Consider the following 20,310-nt stretch of genomic DNA (forward strand, 5'->3'; position numbering starts at 1 on the left):
ACGTGCCCCTCAGATTTGCTAACAAGGCCTGGTATTTTTTTTCCTGCAGGCCTAATCTACTTAATTATGTCGTTTGAGCACACAATATATTCCAAAATTCATTGTCGATTAAAATTTGAACTCCAAACTCATCTTCCATTTGGGAAACCATTTGGATACAACCAAAAAACAAAAACTAAGGTATGGTCAGTAAAATGTTGCTCTATACACAATTTTTCATCTGGTTCTGGCCACGTTAATTGGCCCTCAACGTTGTATCTACTATGGCATAACCTTTCCTGCAAAAGTTCCAAGTTTGTCCTTCTGTGACATGAATTCGGGTTCAGTTCTAGTCGGAAACCGCCTCTGTGATCTCTCGGACAAGGTCAACAATCACTCCCTCAACCCCCATTAGAAGTTGCATGTATACAGCATCTGGCACATTGCTGCAAGTTCACAAAGGATATGATCATATCATTAGATGGATAAGTACTTCTGATCTGAAAAGTGCTTTTACCAAAGTGATGGCTTACTTTAATTGTCCATAGGTTATAATGCAAAGTTTGGCCTGTTTAATCTTGGTCACTGCCCCTGGATTTCTCATGATAGCTTTTACTTCTGATACAATTCCTTGCAAACCACCTCCCAAACACACCTTCATGGCCTCTTCCAGTGAATTCCTTCGAACATCCGTGTAAATTTCAGACCCTCCGTTAGTGAGGAAGTAAACCTGGATTGCATCCAATGCAGGTTCAGAAAAGTAGACCATTTTCAATACGCTTCAACATAAAGTTTAGAATGTGATCTTACAGGGTATGTGGTCTGCAATTTTCTCATCAGCAATGCAGCATCAGGCTGAAAGCTCGAAAACAGGATCGGTCTATCTTTCGCGTACTTAGTCACCACCTGTTTAAAGAAATCTTAGTACATATTATGTCCTAGAGAACATGCTGAGCAAATTAGGCATTCTTACCTGCAAAATTACTTGAAGAACATGTTCGAGTTTTTCTTCTTTGTAGACAATCTGATCATCGAACTTCAATTCAATGTTAAAACCCTTGGAATGCTCAACTTTCTCGAACACCTCTTGCAATGTGCATAGGGAGTCATCCTGTTCTACCTTCCAGTCAAAAATCCTCCCATCTTTTATTTTTCTGACCAAGGGCCTCCCCACCTGCATTTGAATGAATAAAAAAATAGACTTATTAACAGAACATCCACATACATTTTATCGATTTGGAATCGGAAAAAATAACCATTTGTGACACCTTTCCGGCCTCTTTCTGGGGTCCGTAGGAGAGAAATTCTAGCAGAGTAATGTCTGTAACCCTTTCCTCCTTGAAAACACCCTGAAACAAAATTATATATAACATCAATAGTCAACAGGAAAATAAAAATCAAGGAATTCAAGGGTCTGTTTGATAATAATTCCAAACTAACCTTGTCCTTGGCGCCAATAAAGTTGTCATGAAAAATGACCGGGTAGTCATCTTTGGTAACCTACAAAAATAGTTTTTTTTTACAATTTTCCCTAATTGTAAAACCAAGAAATTGAAACGAAAAGAAAGAAAAAAGAAGCAGAACAATTAGTACCCTCAAATCAAAGTCTGCTTCTCTTAACTAAGTTTGTGACTTTGATCAAATGTTTTTTTTTGGGTACCCAAAGAAGCACAAAGATGATGCTCACCTGAACGTCGAACTCGACGAAATCGATCGGGAACTGAGCGGCGGCATTGAAGGAGAGAATGGAGTTCTCTTTGATGGATTTGAGTTTTGCGTCAGAAGACTGCAACATGTTCATCCCGCTGCCTCTGTGTCCCATCACCACGAACTTCGGCCATTTGTATCCCCATTTCATTTCTTCACCCTCATCTTTCACACCTATTCACACAAAAAAAGTGAAAAAAAAAAAACCCCAATTCCAAAAATCAGATTCCTTTCTTTTTTGTTTCTTGAATTCCAAGTAATTAATTTGATGGCAAATGTCGAGACCTTGAGCCAACCACGGCGAATATACAGCCAATGCGGCAGTATTTTCTGTGACTTGATCGAGGTTTGGAACATTAGAGACATGAACGGCCTTCAGAGCCATTGATTTTTATCTTGCAAATTTGCAGACTTGCAAAAATGCAAGCTTTGGGAATTCAAGAGAAATGAGGACACTAGGAAAAAATTGGCACTCGGTTTTGAAGAACACAGAAGCTTGGGACATGTTTGGACAGTTATAGCGGTATTTAAGAAGGTTCAAAATAATGTGATTGAATCGCTAGAAACTAGAGATAGAATCTTCCATTCCAAACATGCTAATTTTGTTTTGAGATATTTCATTATGTTCATTGAAAGAACGAGAAATTTGCGGGGGTTTCTAAATTATTTTTGTTCTAAAAGAATATGCTAATTCATATCTCGTTTGTCAGGTCTGTTTTACGTGTTTATGAGATATCTTTATTTGTGAGGTCAATTTGAACTTTTCAAACAACAAATTAACTTAACTTCATTTAGTATTTTCTATTTGGGCCTAATTAGGAATTGCGCGTTTTTGCCCCAAGTCTACATTGGCCATGCATATCCAAAACATTGCCAAACTGGCAAATTTAATTAGCATTTATCTGCTGACGAGGCAATGCTGATCATATTCTTTGATCTTGTCTATGTTTAGGGTTCAAGGTTTGATTGTTCGTGAGTCGTGACTCGTCCAGATCTCAAGCAATGATCCTCATTGTGGTTAAATCGTACGTAAAATGTAAGAGACTTGTAGTTCTAAACATACATTAACACATGCTTCAACCCTTGGAATAAAACTCAAATTTTAAATTCTAAATTTATCCTAACTTGCTCAACCCTTGGGGCAAATATGAATTTTAACCCAAAACTCATTTATAGGGCAAATTTAGCTTAGGATTCCTCTCGGGTTAGTGGGGCTGGCCCACCATATATGTGTAATTTTTTCTTTTTATATTTATAAATTCATTGAATCCAACGGCTAGATCTAATATGATCAAAATTCAACAGTAAAAAAAAGATATATGGGTCAAAATTTGAATCCAATGGCTGAAGTGATTAAAAAAAAAATTCTTTTATGTTTCATATTCTTTCATAGTATTTTATAAGTTTCATGGTGTCGGCTAGTAATTTTTCAATATTTGTCGGAATCTATATATTTTTAGGTTAAAATTTTCATAAAATTAAATTAGGATAGTCTGCATAATTTTTTTTCTTTTTAAAATGTTACTTTAAAAAAAATTAACCTAAATTCATTCTTTAATAATCTGGGGCTAAAATTTTAATCCGTAAATGTTGGAGCAGAAAATCTGTTTATAGGTTAAAGCCTAAATTTTATGGGCTAAAATTTTAAATTTTAAACCAAGAGTTAAAGATGGTCTAAGAATGTTTATTTATGCATTCAACGTATGTATTAAAATGTAAACAAAAATGAGTGAATAACCAAGGGCAAATTCAGTAAGGGACTTGTTGAATCTGGGAACCTTAAGGATGACTAAAAATGCCTTGGAAAGTGTGACATTCCACATCGCCCAGGGGAGTGATCCTTAAATGTATATTCCTATCTCTACCTAGCACGAGGCCTTTTGGGAGCTCACTGGCTTCAGGTTCTGTAGGAACTCCGAAGTTGAGCGAGAAGGGGGCTAGAGCAATCCCATGATGGGTGACCCATTGGGAAGTTGCTCGTGAGTTCCCAAAAACAAAACCGTGCGGGTGTGGTCGGGGCCCAAAGCGGACAATATTGTGTTACGGTGGTGGAGTGGGCCCGGGAAGTGATCCGCCCCGGGCTGGGATGTGACAATTTGGTATCAGAGCCTAACCCTAGTCGTGTGTGTGCCGACGAGGATGTCGGGCCCCTAAGGGGGGTGGATTGTGACATCCCACATCGCCCAGGGGAGTGATCCTTAAATATATATTCCCATCTCTACCTAGCACGAGGCCTTTTGGGAGCTCACTGACTTCGGGTACCGTAGGAACTCCGAAGTTAAGCGAGAAGGGGGCTAGAGCAATCCCATGATGGGTGACCCACTGGGAAGTTGCTCGTGAGTTCCCAAAAACAAAACCGTGTGGGTGTGGTCGGGGCCCAAAGCGGACAATATCGTGCTACGGTGGTGGAGTGGGCCCGGGAAGTGATCCGTCCCGGGCTGGGATGTGACAGAAAGTCCTCTAGGACCCGAGCTATAATAGATACGTGACTTAATAATAACCAACAAGTGTGAGACAAAGTGCCTGCTTGGCAAACGTCGGTAGGGCTCGACGAATGTTGACAGACCTCGGCAACACTACTTGTCAAAAGTTGATAAGTCCAACAAGTGCTCGAAGAAGTGCCACGCTAAAGAAACTTGACACAAATCAACTGAACTCGTAAAAAATTTGTGCCCCATGCATGCTATTTCTGTCTTACAGATGTTTTGAACCCTTCCATTAAAACCTCTTGAGGTATAATTCATGAATCCGCCACTATAAAACTATAGGTTTTTTTTTATTAACACCCTATATTTTGTTGATTACACTCCACATAATAATTAAATATTAAATTGCTCATAAAATGACTATTTAACCATAAAATGTTCTAAAAATTAAAAAGAAGATTCTAAATACACGCCAAGTTCTTTCTTTGAGTCATGCCTAAAATTTCTTCTACGCTCTCACATAAGCAATATGACTATTTTTCCAGAAAAGAATGAACAGGTTTTCCGTAAAAGTTTGAAAAGTCAATGTGAAACTTCAATATATATACATACAACTGCAAGACTTAAACCCTTTTGCCCTCGAGTTAGTTTGGGTGATGCTTGTGTCATTTTGTCTTTGCTTTAATGAAAACCCATTTCGACTAAAAGAAGGATTGAAGAATTATATAGGTTACTGATATGAAAAATTGAAAAGAAAATTGGAGGAAACAAGTTTGTGAAGACAAATATGCGGGTTTGATGTGGGGTGTATGTGAAGAGTTTAGGGTGTGAGGGTAGCTTGGGAAAGAATGTGGGACGTATTAAGATATTTTTTTAATTTAAAAAGTAGATGTGAGATGTTTTTAGTCTGTGGAGTGTAATTAACAAAATTTGAGGTGCCAATAAAACAACCCAAACTATAAAGATTAATAACGTTTATCCATAGTGCATCAATTTGAATACTGATTTCCAATATAACAAAATAAGGACATACCGTTTATCCTTGATTCCCAAACAAATGTTTATCCTTGGAATATTGAAGTGTAATAGTGTTTGGATCCAAATTTACACCATCGGTCCGTGCAATCAAGGCCGTTGAGTGAGCATAACTCTCAATCGTCGGATGGAAAAAGGGAGAAATTTTTTTATCATTATTAAAGGATAATATTATGGTTTTTGTCATAATAATTATCTTTTAATATGAGTTATCCAAGCATCTTTTTCAACCAGATAAATAGGGTGCGAATTATATCCCGAAGCAAGTGGACTAGTTAGATTTAATTTGGATTTGTTAGCAGTGTACCATGTGGATTAGAGCAACTCAACTTGGATTATGAACACGTAGCATAGCATGGGATTTGCAAGGCTTGGATAATGGTGAGATGAGAAACCTAGGTAGGCTAGGTTTTTAATGCATGGTGATGGTGATGTCAGATTGAGTACAAGGCCACAAGAATTGGTGATGGGATTAGGCCATATAGTTTGCATGCCGTGTGGATTAGGCTAATTATTAATATATATATATATATATATTAATTGGTGGCTATTTATTTGTTCATCTTCAAAGCGTGCAGATTATTTGGAGATTCGATGTGGTAACTGATAAGACTAAACACAAGGATCGAATTTGGTTGTATTTTTGGCTAAGTTCAGAGTCTTAGGGGGAGTAAGGCTTATCCAAGCCTCAAATTAGTGGAAGAGTTCTAATAACATGGTAGTCTTTACCAGCTTATCAATCAACGCATACTCGTCCCTATAAATACAAGGCTACAAATAACGGAAAGAGGAGCTCCAATTCAACACACAATTGCCATGCACAAAACCTTTCAAACATCTTGAGATTTTTTTATTTTCTTTTTCCCGCCGACACACTTTCAGTTTGGATAAACAGCACTGTGAAGGCAACCGGCGAACACCTTCAGTTTGGATAAACAACATTATTGCCGTAGAATTAGTCGACCGAGGAGTACCTTCAGTTTGGATAACAACACTGCGTCGAGGCCGACTGGTTATCTATCCAAGTCTCGGTCGAGAAGGATTTTCGAATCCTTATTGGCAGAGGTCATCTCATTAGCCTTCTTGGCGAAGTGAGGTGTTACGCGTTACGACATTCGGCGCATTAAACACCGAGTGGTTTTATGATTGGATACTCCCAAGTGAGTTTCAGAGTTCGGCATTCTGAGGGCAGAACCACATTTACCATCAAGACATACATCACTTTTGAATACTTGTGTCCGTACAGTCTTGTGTTGATTCGACGTGCTTATACTTTTACGAATATAATCACTGTGACCGAATCCGGCGTCGACAATTTGTGAACTTCGCAGAACTAGCAGCTTTGTCTTCAGGCTCGAGAATCCCAAGGCCGAGATTTGTTCCTTCCTCGGCCGCAGTCGCAAGATAAAGAAGTCAGCAAGGCGCTCAACACAACAACAACAAATTTTACTCCTCGGCCGAGCTCGGCCGACGAGTTGGCACGCCCCTCATTCAAATGAAGGACGTAGTTAGCTTATTAGTTACTCGGCCTGCGTGCCACGTAGGCTTTGTAATTTTTAGGACCAACATTTTGGCACGCCCAGTAGGACCCAATGCTAAAACTACGAAGTTCATATGATATATCAAGATTCCAATCCGGCTCCACGTAGCCGATTGTATGAGCTCCTAGAGGAATTGAAAAAACACAATGAGGATCGAAAAAGATCTTTGGAAGTGGAAAAAATTCTTCGTGGCCATATAGAGATGCAAAAGTCATTCGCTTACATGTTGAGAATAAAAGCTCTTGTTACCCTGCAAAAGCAATGGGTAAATGAAGACAAGGCTCGATTTAATACCTGGCTAGATGGAAAATATTTTCCTTATGTTTTCGACTACAAATCGATTCCATTTGAGGAATGGTTGGTTGAAAAGACTGGGGGGGGGCAATTTTCCGCTCTGGCCGTAATCAGACATCAGCCTAAGAAAATTGTTAATTTGGTCGAGGAACAAAGGCCACCTATTTTTTTGGTCGAGACTGAAAGTGTAGTAGGCCTAGAAGAAAATGTTCAAGTTTTTGAGCCAAAAATTGACTCAGAAAATGATTTGTCAAAGGAGTGTTCCGATGACGAACAAGACCGATACACAACTTCGGACCATAAAACCACATCAGTTGATATGGTAATTGGAGACATGGTTTTAGACACCGAAACTACGCCAATCAATATGATTATTGGTGATAAAGCCGATATGGAGAAATCCCGTTCGGCTAAGTTGTTCGAGTTGAAAGCCGAAATTGGCAAAATTATTATGCCTAGGGGGCATAATAATTGTCCAACACATTCAGCGGCCGATGGTAAAAAATATTTCACCAAGTCAAAAATATTTGGAGAAAAGTCTTTTCTCGGCCTAGAGCGAAATCAATTTGAGAATTTTGTTGTAAAAAGATCTCAGCTCGGAATAAAACATCGTTGACCTCCTCCACTTTATGGTTCGGCCACTTTTATTTCCATGTGCTAAATTATTTTCTTAACCATTTGGCCTCTTGGCCGATACTTAAGAAAATTTGGGGGGGGGGGGGGGGGGCAACGAGCATTGAGCCCTCGTACACCCAAAAAAAAAAAAGTGGCCTTTCAGGCCAATGCATGAGAAAATAAGGGGGAAACATTGGGGATTTCCAAGATGGGGGGCCAAGACAAGCATTATGACCGAGGTCGAGAATAGGTCGAAAAAGAAGAAGAAAATAAGGGGCCAATGAGTATCTATCCGTTTTCTTTTGGCCGAATTACAAGTCTATCTGGTATAATCAGTGGTTGCTCGCCAAGAAAGATTATTCGCCACATGCTGTGTATAAGAAGATAAAGGCCGTGTCGTAATTTTTGGCACACCACATGATGCCAATTTTGCTTCATTTCCCCAGGTGGGACTTCATGAAGGCTTGTGTGCTATATGGCAGGCAAATTGGAATCTAGGCCAAAAAAGGGTAGCATGCAAAAAGGATATATCATGGCATGCAAAGGTTTGTTAGCAATGGTCGAAGTCAACGCATGTGAACTGAAGGACAAGCTCGGTGGAGGCCATTCAAATGCACAATATATATGCCAACTAAATGTACAGCAGTGTCACATCAGGTATATATATATATAAATATATATATATAGGCAGGTTGAGCTCATGAACGGTTTTTATTGACCTCGACTCTAATTACTCTCGGCCTCGGCCCCGCTTTACGACATTGGCAGAACAGAGGTGGCTTTAATGCCGAGGAACATAATTTGTTTCAGCAATATGACGAAATGTTGTTGGCGACGAACGGTTAATTTCCTTAGACATTCAGCTTATGGGCTGAAGTTCAAGGAAACTGGGGGGCAATGTTTGGATCCAAATTTACACCATCGGCCCGTGCAATCAAGGCCGTTGAGTGAGCATAGCTCTCAATCGTCGGATGGAAAAGTGGAGATAATTTTTTATCATTATTAAAGGATAATATTATGGTTTTTATCATAATAATTATCTTTTAATATGAATTATCCTAGCATCTTTTTCAACCTGATAAATAGGGTGCGAATTATATCCCGAAGCAAGTGGAATAGTCAGATTTAATTTGGATTTGTTAGCAGTGTACCGTGTGGATTAGAGCAACTCGGCTTGGATTATGAACACGTAGCATAGTATGAGATTTGTAAGGCTTGGATAATGGTGAGATGAGAAACCTAGGTAGGCTAGGTTTTTAATGCATAGTGCTGGTGTTGTCAGATTGAGTACAAAGCCATAGGAATTGGTGATGGGATTAGGCCATATAGTCTGCATGCCGTGTGGACTGGGCTAATTATTAATATATATATATATATTAATTGGTGGCTATTTATTTGTTCATCTTTAAAGCGTGCGGATTATTTGGAGATTCTATGTGGTAATTGATAAGACTAAACACAAGGATCAGATTTGGTTGGTTTTTTGGCTAAGTTCAGAGTCTTGGGGGGTAGTAAGGCTTATCCGAGGCTCAAATCAGTGGAAGAGTTCTAATAACATGGTAGTGTTTACCAGCTTATCAATCAGCGCATACTCGTCCCAATAAGTATAAGGCTACAAACAACGGAAAGAGGAGCTCCAATTCAACACACAATTGCCCTGCGCAAAACCTCTCAAACATCTTGAGATTTTTTATTTTCTTTTTCCCGTCGACACACCTTCAGTTTGGATAAACAACACTGTGAAGGCAACTGGCGAACACCTTCAGTTTGGATAAACAACACTGTTGCCGTAGAATCAGCCGACCGAGGAGCACCTTCAATTTGGATAAACAGCACTGCGTCGAGGCCGACTGGTTATCTATCCAAGTCTTGGTCGAGAAGGATTTTCAAATCCTTATTGGCAGAGGTCATCTCATTAGCCTTCTTGGCGAAGTGAAGTATTACGCGTTACGACATTCGGCACATTAAATGCCGAGTGGTTTTATGATTGGATACTCCCAAGTGAGTTTTAGAGTTCGGCATTCTAAGGGCAGAACCACATTTACCATCAAGACATACATCACCTTTGAATACTTGTGTCCGTACAGTCTGGTGTTGATTCGACGTGCTTATACTCTCACGAATAGAATCATTGTGACTGAATTCGGCGCCGACGATTTGTGAACTTCGCAGAACTAGCAGCCTTGTTTTCAGGCTCAAGAATCCGAAGGCCGAGATTTGTTCCTTTCTCGGCCGTAGTCGCAAGATAAAGAAGTTAGCAACGCGCTCAACGCAACATCAACAAATTTTACTCCTCGCCAAGCTCGACCGATGAGTTGGCATGCCCCGTATTTAACCGAATGACGTAGTTAGCTTATTAGTTACTCGGCCTGCACGCCACGTAGACTTTGTAATTTTTAGGACCAACAAGTAGTCATACATACTATACCCAAACATTTTCCATGTTTCTATATTTTATATTTTTGAAAGATGTATACATGATTTCACTTCAATAGAACATATGTAAATTTTGAATTTCATTTATTTTTCTCTTTTTAAATAGTGGAGCTCACCTATTACAGATGTAAAAAAATTATGTATATTTAAGTATTTGCATTTTCGTACAAAAAAAAATTCATTTCAAAACATTTGCATCATCATAACTAAAATTAATTGATACGCTAAATGAAAGCTAGCCTATTTCGATCTCCTTCACACTAATGGTGTCTGGACGTCTTTTAACAACAAAGTAAAAAGAGGGGTAGATCCTTCTTCCTTTTTTTTTTTTTTTTAGGAACAAAGGATAGTATCTATAATAAAGGGAGGGGATGGGCTTAGCCTCACAATGAGTTAGCAATAATGTGGTTTAAATTCGTCTTTGATGAGAATAAAATCTAACACCTCTCACTTATAAGTGAAGAGAAATATTACTAGACTGTAGTACTAAGTAGCATATCTTTCTTTTTTCTTTTTTAAATTGCGGAAAAAGTGGGAGTAGTGCGTTCTACAGGTACTTTCTCTCTTCATACCTTCTAACACCTCAAGTTGAGAATTCTTGTCATGCTTTTTCATTCACGATTTTATGTCTGTCCGTTCCATCCCAGTAACTAGTTTTGAGTTCCCTTTCCCTACTTTTTGGTTAGACCTTTGGCTGGATCGAATCCCCCACCCCCTAAAGTGGTAAAGAAGGGCTTAATTTTTTTTTTTCCCTATCTAACAAGACAAACTCTAGTGGCAATGTCATATCTCTATCTCGAGAAAATGATTTCTTTTAGTAGGGTCGAGGGGGTCTCACAACCCTTGAAAAAGGGACTCTTATTAGTGTGGAAATCAAAATAAATCCAATGCAATTATGGCTTTCAAGCTTGGGGTGGTAACGGCACGAGAAGTTAACAACGATCGAACGTACTGCAACCTAGATGGGTTGTCGGCAAGCGTGACAAAGCCTTTGTGAAATGGACACAACCCGCTCGAAGAGGGCCAAAACAATCTCAAATAAGTTTAACAAACATGTGGAAAACTGGTTGGTACAACCAAGAAAGATGGTACGGAAGCCTTTGGGCATCTCACTGTAATGCAATCATCAAATCTTAGTAAGATGTTGACCACTTTATTTCTCTTTTGCTGATTCCATGATAGACTCGTGTAGAAATTTCTGAATCTTACATTTAGTGGTCACAATTAAAAGTAAGACGTCACCGCTAGCCGCGCATCATCAAGCAACCAAGGTTTTGGGTGACTGGAGCACTAATACTGAGAGACCACGATACTCCGTCCAACTTTTTTCAACATGATCTGTCTGTTTCCTTTTTCGTTCGCCAATTATTTTCGAAATCATTACTTGCACCAATTTCATGTAAAACATTTTCGACCAGAATAATGTTAGAGAGACCATACAAATCAAATGATGTGATCGTAAATAATTGAATTATTAATTAATTATCAATTAACGTGTATATTTTTTATTGGTAATATATTATTTGTTTATAAATTTGATTTAAATTTTTTATCTCCGTAACATTATCATTTGAAAAATCAATACGTCTATTGAGGGCTCACCAAGAATTTACAACCCGAAATCAATACAAAAAATATGAAAGCATTTTAATGAATCAAATTTTTCATAAAATGATTTAAAAAAAAACTCACTTTTTTCATTTCTAGATATGGGTGAACAAAATATGGAGGCGTACGGTGGTGATATGGTCTTTGACCCAATTAATGTGTTGGAAGTTAGAATATAAAACTACATTTTAATTCTTAAAAAATGAGTTTTAGACTATACTTTTATATAAAATTAAAATCTAATTTTAGTCTCTGATAAATTTAATTATAGGAGTTTTAATGAAAAGTTCACGGTACTGTTTACTTTAACAAAAAATCACATTTTTACACTAAAAAGTCAATTATGGTACTATTCACTTTACCCTTTATTTTGTCCTTATCATTAAAACTCACAGTTTTCAAACCATTTTCATTTGTTTTCCTTTTAATTATTTCATTTATTAATTATATTTTGATGTTTTATTTATTTATTTATTTTTTCCTATTTTAATGTAGTTATTACATTTAATTTTCATTTCATTCAACATAATATATCTTGATGTCTACATTTAGGTAAACTAATTTTTTTATATAACATATTCCGATACAATTTGTATAATCTTTCAGTTTGGTACAATAAATTTAATATATTTCGGTATATCTATCGATACAAATATATAAGTGCATTAATTCAAATATAATACATTTCGGTAGGTAAATTTCGGTACATTAATTCAGTTTGATACATTTCGGTATTGACATTTAGGTCCATTAATTCGATATAATACATTTCGGTAAATACATTTAGGTTCATTATCATATATGTTGGTATAAACATTTCGGTACAGTAAATTATGTACACTTATGCATTGGAATAGGGATCCTCGCCAGATCCTCTTTGTGAAGATCCCGGAGATTCGTCAATCTTGTTTGTTCATCGTACATCGTGCGGTCAGAAATTATTTTAAATATTTTTATTTAAAATTAAACACAAACAGTACTTGACAAAAAATGACCGCACAATGTACGATGAACATACACGATTCACGGATTCCCAAAATCCTCGCTAAAAGGATCCGGAAAGGATCTTGTTGGGTATTTACATATTTGTGTGTCACTAATTTCTTTTAGTATTTTCTCATTTATGTTCATTTATAATTGAAAGAACTAATATGTGCATATTAACAAAATTAAAAATTTAATGTGGAGACATTAAATAAAAATACACATTAAATAACCAAAGAGAATATACTAAAAAAAAAAATTATAATAATAACCAAAGAGAATATAAATTTTAATAAAAGTACACTTTAAGAGATTAAATTGAATATATAATCTAGCAATAGGTTTTTTTTTTTTAATTCTAATCTTTTGCAAAGGCTAATGTTCAAAAACCCTTTAGACCTGCTAACACACAAACAACCATACAGCAAACAAATGGGGACTTTTTACGATGGAAGTTATCCTGATTTGGTGTATCATTATTTTCAAAATTAAACTCTAAGAGCATGTTCAACGAAATTGTCAAATTCTAAATGTCAAATTACTTTAACCACCACGATGTGGCCCATTGGTTGATAATGAATTTTAGGCCCGTATTTCACATGGTACGTTCAGGATTTGATTCCTGACGCTAGTGAACCGCATGATGGTGGCTAAGGGAAGGCTGAAATGCCTATGTGAGTCTTCCCGACCTTTGGAAAGGTGAATTGTCGTGACGAAGCCATCAGCTAGTCCATTTTTTTAAAGAAAAGAAATGTCAAATTACTTTTGAAAGTTGACGTGGCAGTTTGATATTTTTTTCTTCACAAAAGCGATAGATAATTTTATTGATTAGAACAACCATATAGAACCAACGTTACATCGAGGTACCAGATGGGTATAATAATCCAATGACCAAATATTCTGATATGGAGATAAATCCGCATAAATTAGCAAATAAAGAAAGCCCCTACCCAGCTACCACAACACAACAAGAACCATAAGCTATTGGTGTAGATCCGCCATAAAGACGGTAGATGTAACAAACCTAGTAGGCACTAGTGTAGATCTGCTACAAAGACGACAGACGTAACAGACCTAACACTAGAGCCACAAAAGCAATCGTAAGAACGAGGTCACAAACAACTCACTGAAGCGATACAACGCGGTCTGCTAAGCATAACAAAACAACACAAAATGAAAAACTACCTAATCCAAGAATAGAACCATCAACCAGCAAGTCTTCATAGTGAGGACAAAACCGCTTCTAGAGAGATTTATAGCATCTATATGAGGAAGAATCGCTATAGATCAGACCAGGTAAGGCGGCTTAGTCAAGGTCGGGAGAGTAGCGCACATCTACCGTGGAAAATGAGCCTAGGAGATGGATCTGACTATCACAACCGTAAATCCTAGCACTTATCACAAATAATGCCCAAAATCAAAGGGCATATCTTAGGAAGAAACTCCAACAAAAGTTGGAGGGTTGTTAGCAAAAACGGTGGGAAAAATGAAGGGTGTTCAGCATCCCAAGGACCAGTGAAAAAGAAGTTGTGAAAGGGGTCGTTAGTCAAGGGAAGAGAAGGAAAGACACAAGAACGGTATGGGAGCGGGGTGAAATTGGAGGAGAGGAGGGAATGATGAGGAGACAAGACAAAGAGTAGAGAAGGCTGCCGAATTAAGGAGTCGCGCCGCCAAATCTAAGGTTAGAGTGGGTAGGTGAGAGGATTAGAGTAAGAGTGGTGGCAGTTTGACATTAGGTATGACTCTTCTCCAACCAATAGGTCGAAAATTATATTGTTTCATTATGTAAAACTAAAAAAGTAATAACAATCATAATGATACTACATAGTTTAAAGTAGGCCATGCATATTAACTATCAGAAATATTCAATTTGAAGGCTCTGTGGTATGACGGCAAGGCGTCAATCCATGTCAGCAAATGATGTTTCAGTTGGAACAATATCTAATGTCAAATAATGCTATTCAACTCTTCATGTTGGAATTGAATCATCGGCTGAAGATGCTCTAAGAATTTGTTTAGAAATTGATAATTCACTCAATTAAGTTTATTTTTTTTTCTTTCCTCTAGGTAAAAAGTATGGAAGATGAGTTAGTTCTGGTCGTAAAAGATAACCCCATCCCTCGTAGTCTTACTATTTTTGTGAAGATAAGACTATTTTTTCTAGAGATTAAAAGAGACGGTTTGCTACTGAATCATCTTCCGCTGTAACTAATGTATTTTCTACCTACTATTTTTGAATGATAATGTATGGATATCTATAATTTTCAAAGTGAGGGCATAATATTTAAGAAAAATAAATAATGTGGACCAAGAGAATGAAGCTTTGGTGGTAAGAATGAATTTAATTTTTGATGGTTGTGTAACGATTTGGCGTGTACTCAGTTCCTTCTGATTGGAGCCCAAATAATTGTTACCTAATCAGTGCAATCATGGAGACACTTCGAGAATTCAATTATAGAAAAATCTCTGCTCTTATCAACTGTTAACGTCGAGTGCAATCATAAGCGCAATCATAATCGAGTGCAATAATATGGTACCCAGGGGGGGGGGTGGCAAAATGTTGTAACAGTGCTTTTATTACAAGTGCTTTTCACTGCGAGAGTACATAACAAGAAAGCAAGTTACAAAAATATAGATTGAAAACACAGAGCAGAAGGAAGATGCAATTGCAAAAACAGGCTTTCTTTTCTGGGCGAATGCCATGACAGCCTCAGTTAAATCATCAGATAACAGCATTGCCGAATTCCATGTTGCAACATAATCCAATCCTTGCTCCACATTCAGCTCCCTACTTCCTTGCAATACCGCTTTCGTCCCCGTCACTGCCGGTGGAGATTTCAACCCAATTCCTGAATGTCATTTCCCAAAAATTAATAAATTAGCATCCTCTAAACGAACTGTTACTACTACGGGTTCTTTATTACATCTAAAAAAGTTAAAAGTGTTTTCTACCAACTAAAAACGTTTTCTGTCAACTAAAAGCGCTTCTGGCTACAAATGTCCACACCCTTGTGAGCATACGTGTAAGAACAATCCCAAGTTACCTGATTGATCACAAATGATTTATTTTTTGAAATGACTAAATTACCCTCCGCGATTAGGAGTACACCATTATCCAACTCTTCCTTGGAGTCGAATACTCTAGAAACCAGGCCCAGCTGCTTAGCCTCCGTACCCGAAAAGCTCCGACCCGTAAGCGCCAATTCAATCGCGTTACCGTATCCGACAATTCCCGGCAGCCTCTGAAGCGTCCCGAGGTCCGCCGTGATCGCCAGGTCGACCTCTTTGCTGCAATACCTTATGTCGCAGGCGGTCACGATATCGATACCACCGCCGATACACACCCCGTGGATGGACGCAATCACCGGCTTCCGGCACCGCTCGATCGCCGTGATCGCGTCCTGCAACCATTTGATCTCCCGACGGAGATGCTCTCCAACTCGGCCTCGGTCTCCGGAGGCGAACTTGTCGGAGATCGATGTGAGGGTTTTTAGGTCGATTCAGAAGTGGTCGCCGGCGCCGGTGAGGACGATGACGTTTACGTTAGGGTCTTGGTCGAGGGAAGAGAGGGCTTCGGGGAATTCGGTGAAGAAGTCTCGCGAGAGAGCGTTGCGGTGGCTCGGGCGGTTGAGCTGGAGGTAGAAGACGGAAGATTTAGGGTTTTTCTGATCGATTTTCACACGGATTTGTAGGTCGCCAGTTTTGCCTGTCACTGGCCGAAGATTGCGAGAAAAGAAGGGAAATGAAAGCAAGGGAAGGATGTGAACAGATTTACCAAATTACTCCAACCTCAGAACGACAACGTATTAAGATAAAAAAACAAAAAAAAAATGTAACGAATAAAAAGAGGTCCTACCGGGAGTCGAACCCAGGTCGCTGGATTCAAAGTCCAGAGTGCTAACCACTACACCATAGAACCTTCTTGTTAGAAGTTTGTCTTTTTATTTTATTTAACCATATAATTCCGTAGAAGAGTTGTTCGAATGTTGTAATATTAATTATTGAGAGAAAATTGTAGAAATAGTCCATCAACTTTAACACAGTTAGAGCAATGGTTCCTAAACTAAAAATTCATGACCATTGATCCCTTAACTCATCAAAACGTGCAGCCTTTTCGTCAACTCAGTCAAAATTCCGTCAAAATGAGTCATGTTGGAAGGAGCACTGCTACAATTGAGTTAAAGTTGAGGGATCATTGCTTCAATTGGGTTAAAATTGAGGGACCATTTCTCCGATTGGGTTAAAGTTGAGGGACCATTGCTATAATTTTTTTCATTTCGTTTTTCATATTTGCCCCTTGATTTAGCCTCAAGTGTGTGATACGTGACTTATTTTGACGAAAGTTCTAACAGAGTTGACAAAAAGGATCATAATTGCTTGTTTTAAAGAGTTAAGGGACCAATGAACATAGAACAAGTGCTTCATGTTAAATCAAATGGTTTCCTTCCTAGTTTAGCTTTGTGTATCGTATTATATAATATAATATATATTAATGTTGCTACTTTTCCAGCTAGGGTTTCCAGCTAGGATGAAATTTCCAAAGAGAGTAATATGTTCTCATGCACGTAATGCCCTGGATTAAGGAATCATAATTTAACATGAATTAGGGCACAACTAACAAGCTCCTGCCTGCACTGCACGTAATCAAATGATTCGTTGAATTAAGTCTTTTCGTATTAGATGATGACGATGCAAGACAAAATTTTGTGATTAGATTTCAATTTTGTTATTGCGTTGAATTTGACCCCAACATGATCAAAAGATGAAGCTGTAAATCCGAGAGCTTCCTGTTGCTGAAGATAGTGTTGTTCGTCGTCCTGTACCTTTTGCCTTATCTCTTGGCTTTGTTAATTGACATGGTGATCTGACTCCCACCAATACTAGAAAGCAAAGTAGCCCAACGCCAAAGCCATCACCAATAATCTTGAGATATCTCTCACTGAGCATCAGAAATGAAATGTCGTAAACATCCATGATGATAGTGCATTATCATCACCATATTAACTAGTAATCGTGACCATATAATCAATGATTTATTCGCTCATTAAATGAAACTAATCAACCCAAATGTGCTTTCCTTGTATAGAATATAAGGGTATCCAACTATATATTGATTAGGGCTCTACTATCCACACCCCCTCTCAATTATCAGCCCTCGGATCAAATGAATTGAAGAAAATCATAGACAAAATTTTACAAATGATGTGTAGGAAGTAAAAATAAGTGTGTTAATAGCATCACCTCCGATTGTAGGAGGTATCGAGCTTTCTTTTATGCAGTATTACATCTGTAATGATGCTTTGTACCGGAATAACCTCCATGTAGTCATAAAAAATTTCGGTGTAAACTTATGTCACATTTTAAGAGATTTGCCTCCACATATAGTTGTCAGGAAGTCCAAATATATGCAATATTGTAACAAATAATAAAAATCTAAGATGAAAATTGGCATGCTCCACTAGTAATATAGTTTCTTGTACTCATTGAAGATAGCTAAGTCAGAAATAATTTTTTTCAACTGCACCTCTATTATAGTTATAAAATTAATTTGGTCCCAGTATTATGCTTGCATAGAGGTTATTCTGTGTAGTATGTAATATGTTTCGTCTAAAATGGATGTCGATCCGTGTCACCTTTAATGAGCACATTTAGTTTGTTGTTTTAAAATTGGCATCATCAATTTGTTTTTTTTTTCTTTTTTTTTTATAAAGAAATTTAGCATTGGCATATGAATTTTGCATTTGCATCATCGGTGGAAGTTTGTGTTGAAAATGGCATCGGTAATTAGCATTAGTTTTCTGCTTGGCATTGGCAATTAGGTTTGGTTTTCTTTTTGGTAAGCTCATGGTTTTTGCCATCATAGGTATTTTTTTAGACAATAGTTAATTTAGCAATTTGGTTCAATTTTATATTAAGTTACTTTTGAGTATTTAGGATTTTTGAAGAACAGTTCCCTTTTTCTTTTCTTTTTTTAAGTATAATTAAAGGTTAAAGTCAGCCTCACTAAAGAAACTTTTTAACTCCGTCCACGTATATATCAAGCTCTCTTATTCCAATTCCAATCATTTAAGGGTATACGTACGTACCTAAGCTAGCCACCTTAATTTCAACAAAAGTCAAATCCTTGTTTAAGCATAGATTTTTAGCTAGGTTTTGGGGGGTGGTAAGTAATCATATTTTTAGTTCTACAGTAATTCTTGTACCAAGCTAAAACTCTCTTAACTTTTTAGTGTCATTCTAAATTGGTATGAACATTTTTAAACATTCCAAACAACTGAACAAGTATCCAACATATTGAAAATGTCATATCCATTAAGGCTCAGTTAATTTTTTCCATTGGATGTACGTGTGACAACAATAGGTTCCACTTTTTAGCTTACGTGGACACTAAAATAATAAAAAAGACATGGAGATATAAAAATAAGTAACAAATTCACAAATAAAATGAAAAACTAAAATGAAAATGGGGAAATATCAAGTCCCAGCCACTTCCAATCTCAACCTATGACCATCGAAACCCCATCCCAACCTTTATATTCAAAACCCACCAACTAGGTATCATGGTCAACATTAATTAGTTGCCTCAAAATCAAAATTTAAAACATAGATTATATAATATGAGACCCCATGATCAAACGAGTATTGAATTGAATCGAATCGAAAATGGACCCAAATTGAAATTACAACAGGAGGGTAATCATCTAACAAAGAAGAGGGTTAAGAATTCTGATACGATTTCACGGAGCTTGTTTTTGCTCATGTATTTTCCTCATTTGTCAATCATTGGCTCGTAAAGCTTCCAATTCTTCTTTATGGGCCGCATCATGGCAGTTCATACCATTTCAGCAACCCTCATAACCTTCTTGTCGATGTTGGCAGCTTGAGTTGTAGGGTGGAGTTGGTGGATGTGCGTTGCGTTTGGACTGATGGTCTGATGGAGGTGGTGGTGACCGTTAGTTGGTGGAGGTCATGTTTCCATGACCTTCTATTGATTTTAGAGACAAAGTAAGCTTTAGTTAATCTAATAAAAAAAAAATTAATTGAGGCTTAATGTATGTTACATTTTCCATAAATTGGGTACTTATTTAAAATATTTAAAAAGGTTGAGACCAATTAAAAATGACATTCAAAAATTAAAGATTTTAGTTACTTAAACCTTTTTATTTTTTTGTCGATAGAACGTAGTGTGTGACTTCATTCAAGCACAGTACATGAGGATGAAAATCATGGCAATATTCATGTTTGTCAATATACGTATGTAAGCCTACTCCTGTTGATAACAATGGCAGTTTTAGTTTCGATGACGTCGACAACAAATAGCAATCATAAATGAATGATGAATCATTCATATAGTGTGTGGTATTCCTCAATATTTTCTTCGTTTTCTTCTTTTTGTGTGTGGTTCTTTTGGAGATACATGAATGACAGGGCAACTTCAGGGTTAGGTGTTCGCTTAGCTGGCCGCCGGACATGAGATAAATGCCAATTATGTTTATGCGAATTCAAGATTAAATTGACATCCCCTTATATATATCCTATAAGGAGTGAGAGGTAGCTAGCTAGTAGATATCACTGCATTATTGGTCTCTCAATGGGATTAGGATTCTCTCCCCTCTTGTTTTCATTCCCTTCTTTCATATTTTTTTATTTTGTCTTTCTCTTATTATAAAAAATTAATATAAGAT

At 37.4% G+C, this 20,310-nt stretch overlaps 1 protein-coding gene, 1 non-coding gene and 1 pseudogene across 2 annotated transcripts; all 3 read right to left on the minus strand.

Annotated features, from left to right (window-relative positions):
- Positions 1-87: 87 nt before the first annotated feature.
- On the minus strand, positions 88-2,420 carry LOC103941021 (glycerophosphodiester phosphodiesterase GDPD2). Its single transcript, XM_009351207.3, has 8 exons — positions 1,972-2,420; positions 1,667-1,860; positions 1,420-1,479; positions 1,248-1,328; positions 953-1,153; positions 790-885; positions 513-709; positions 88-425 (listed from the first exon to the last, which is right to left on the minus strand). The coding sequence occupies exons 1-8, from the start codon at positions 2,069-2,071 to the stop codon at positions 329-331; spliced, it is 1,026 nt and encodes a 341-aa protein (XP_009349482.2). The 5' UTR covers positions 2,072-2,420; the 3' UTR covers positions 88-328.
- Positions 2,421-15,175: 12,755 nt separating this feature from the next.
- LOC103941025 lies at positions 15,176-16,404 on the minus strand (annotated as a pseudogene).
- A 68-nt stretch (positions 16,405-16,472) lies between these two features.
- Positions 16,473-16,544, minus strand: TRNAQ-UUG. The gene has a single exon. It is a non-coding gene; the product is annotated as a tRNA-Gln (tRNA).
- Between the last annotated feature and the right edge of the window lie 3,766 nt (positions 16,545-20,310).

Source organism: the organism of the source record quoted next, unplaced genomic scaffold (assembly GCF_019419815.1).
Source record: "Pyrus x bretschneideri cultivar Hongxiangsu unplaced genomic scaffold, Pyrus_bretschneideri_v1 Contig74, whole genome shotgun sequence".
NCBI classification, from domain to species: Eukaryota; Viridiplantae; Streptophyta; class Magnoliopsida; order Rosales; family Rosaceae; genus Pyrus; species Pyrus x bretschneideri.

Coding starts and splice junctions, on each gene's coding strand:
- LOC103941021 (XM_009351207.3), bottom strand. CDS start 2,071: ATGGCTCTGAAGGCCGTTCATGTCTCTAATGTTCCAAACCTCGATCAA. Junction 710..789: donor AATTGCAGACCACATACCCT/GTAAGATCACAT, acceptor GATGCAATCCAG/GTTTACTTCCTCACTAACGG. Junction 426..512: donor ATAACCTATGGACAATTAAA/GTAAGCCATCAC, acceptor GTGAACTTGCAG/CAATGTGCCAGATGCTGTAT.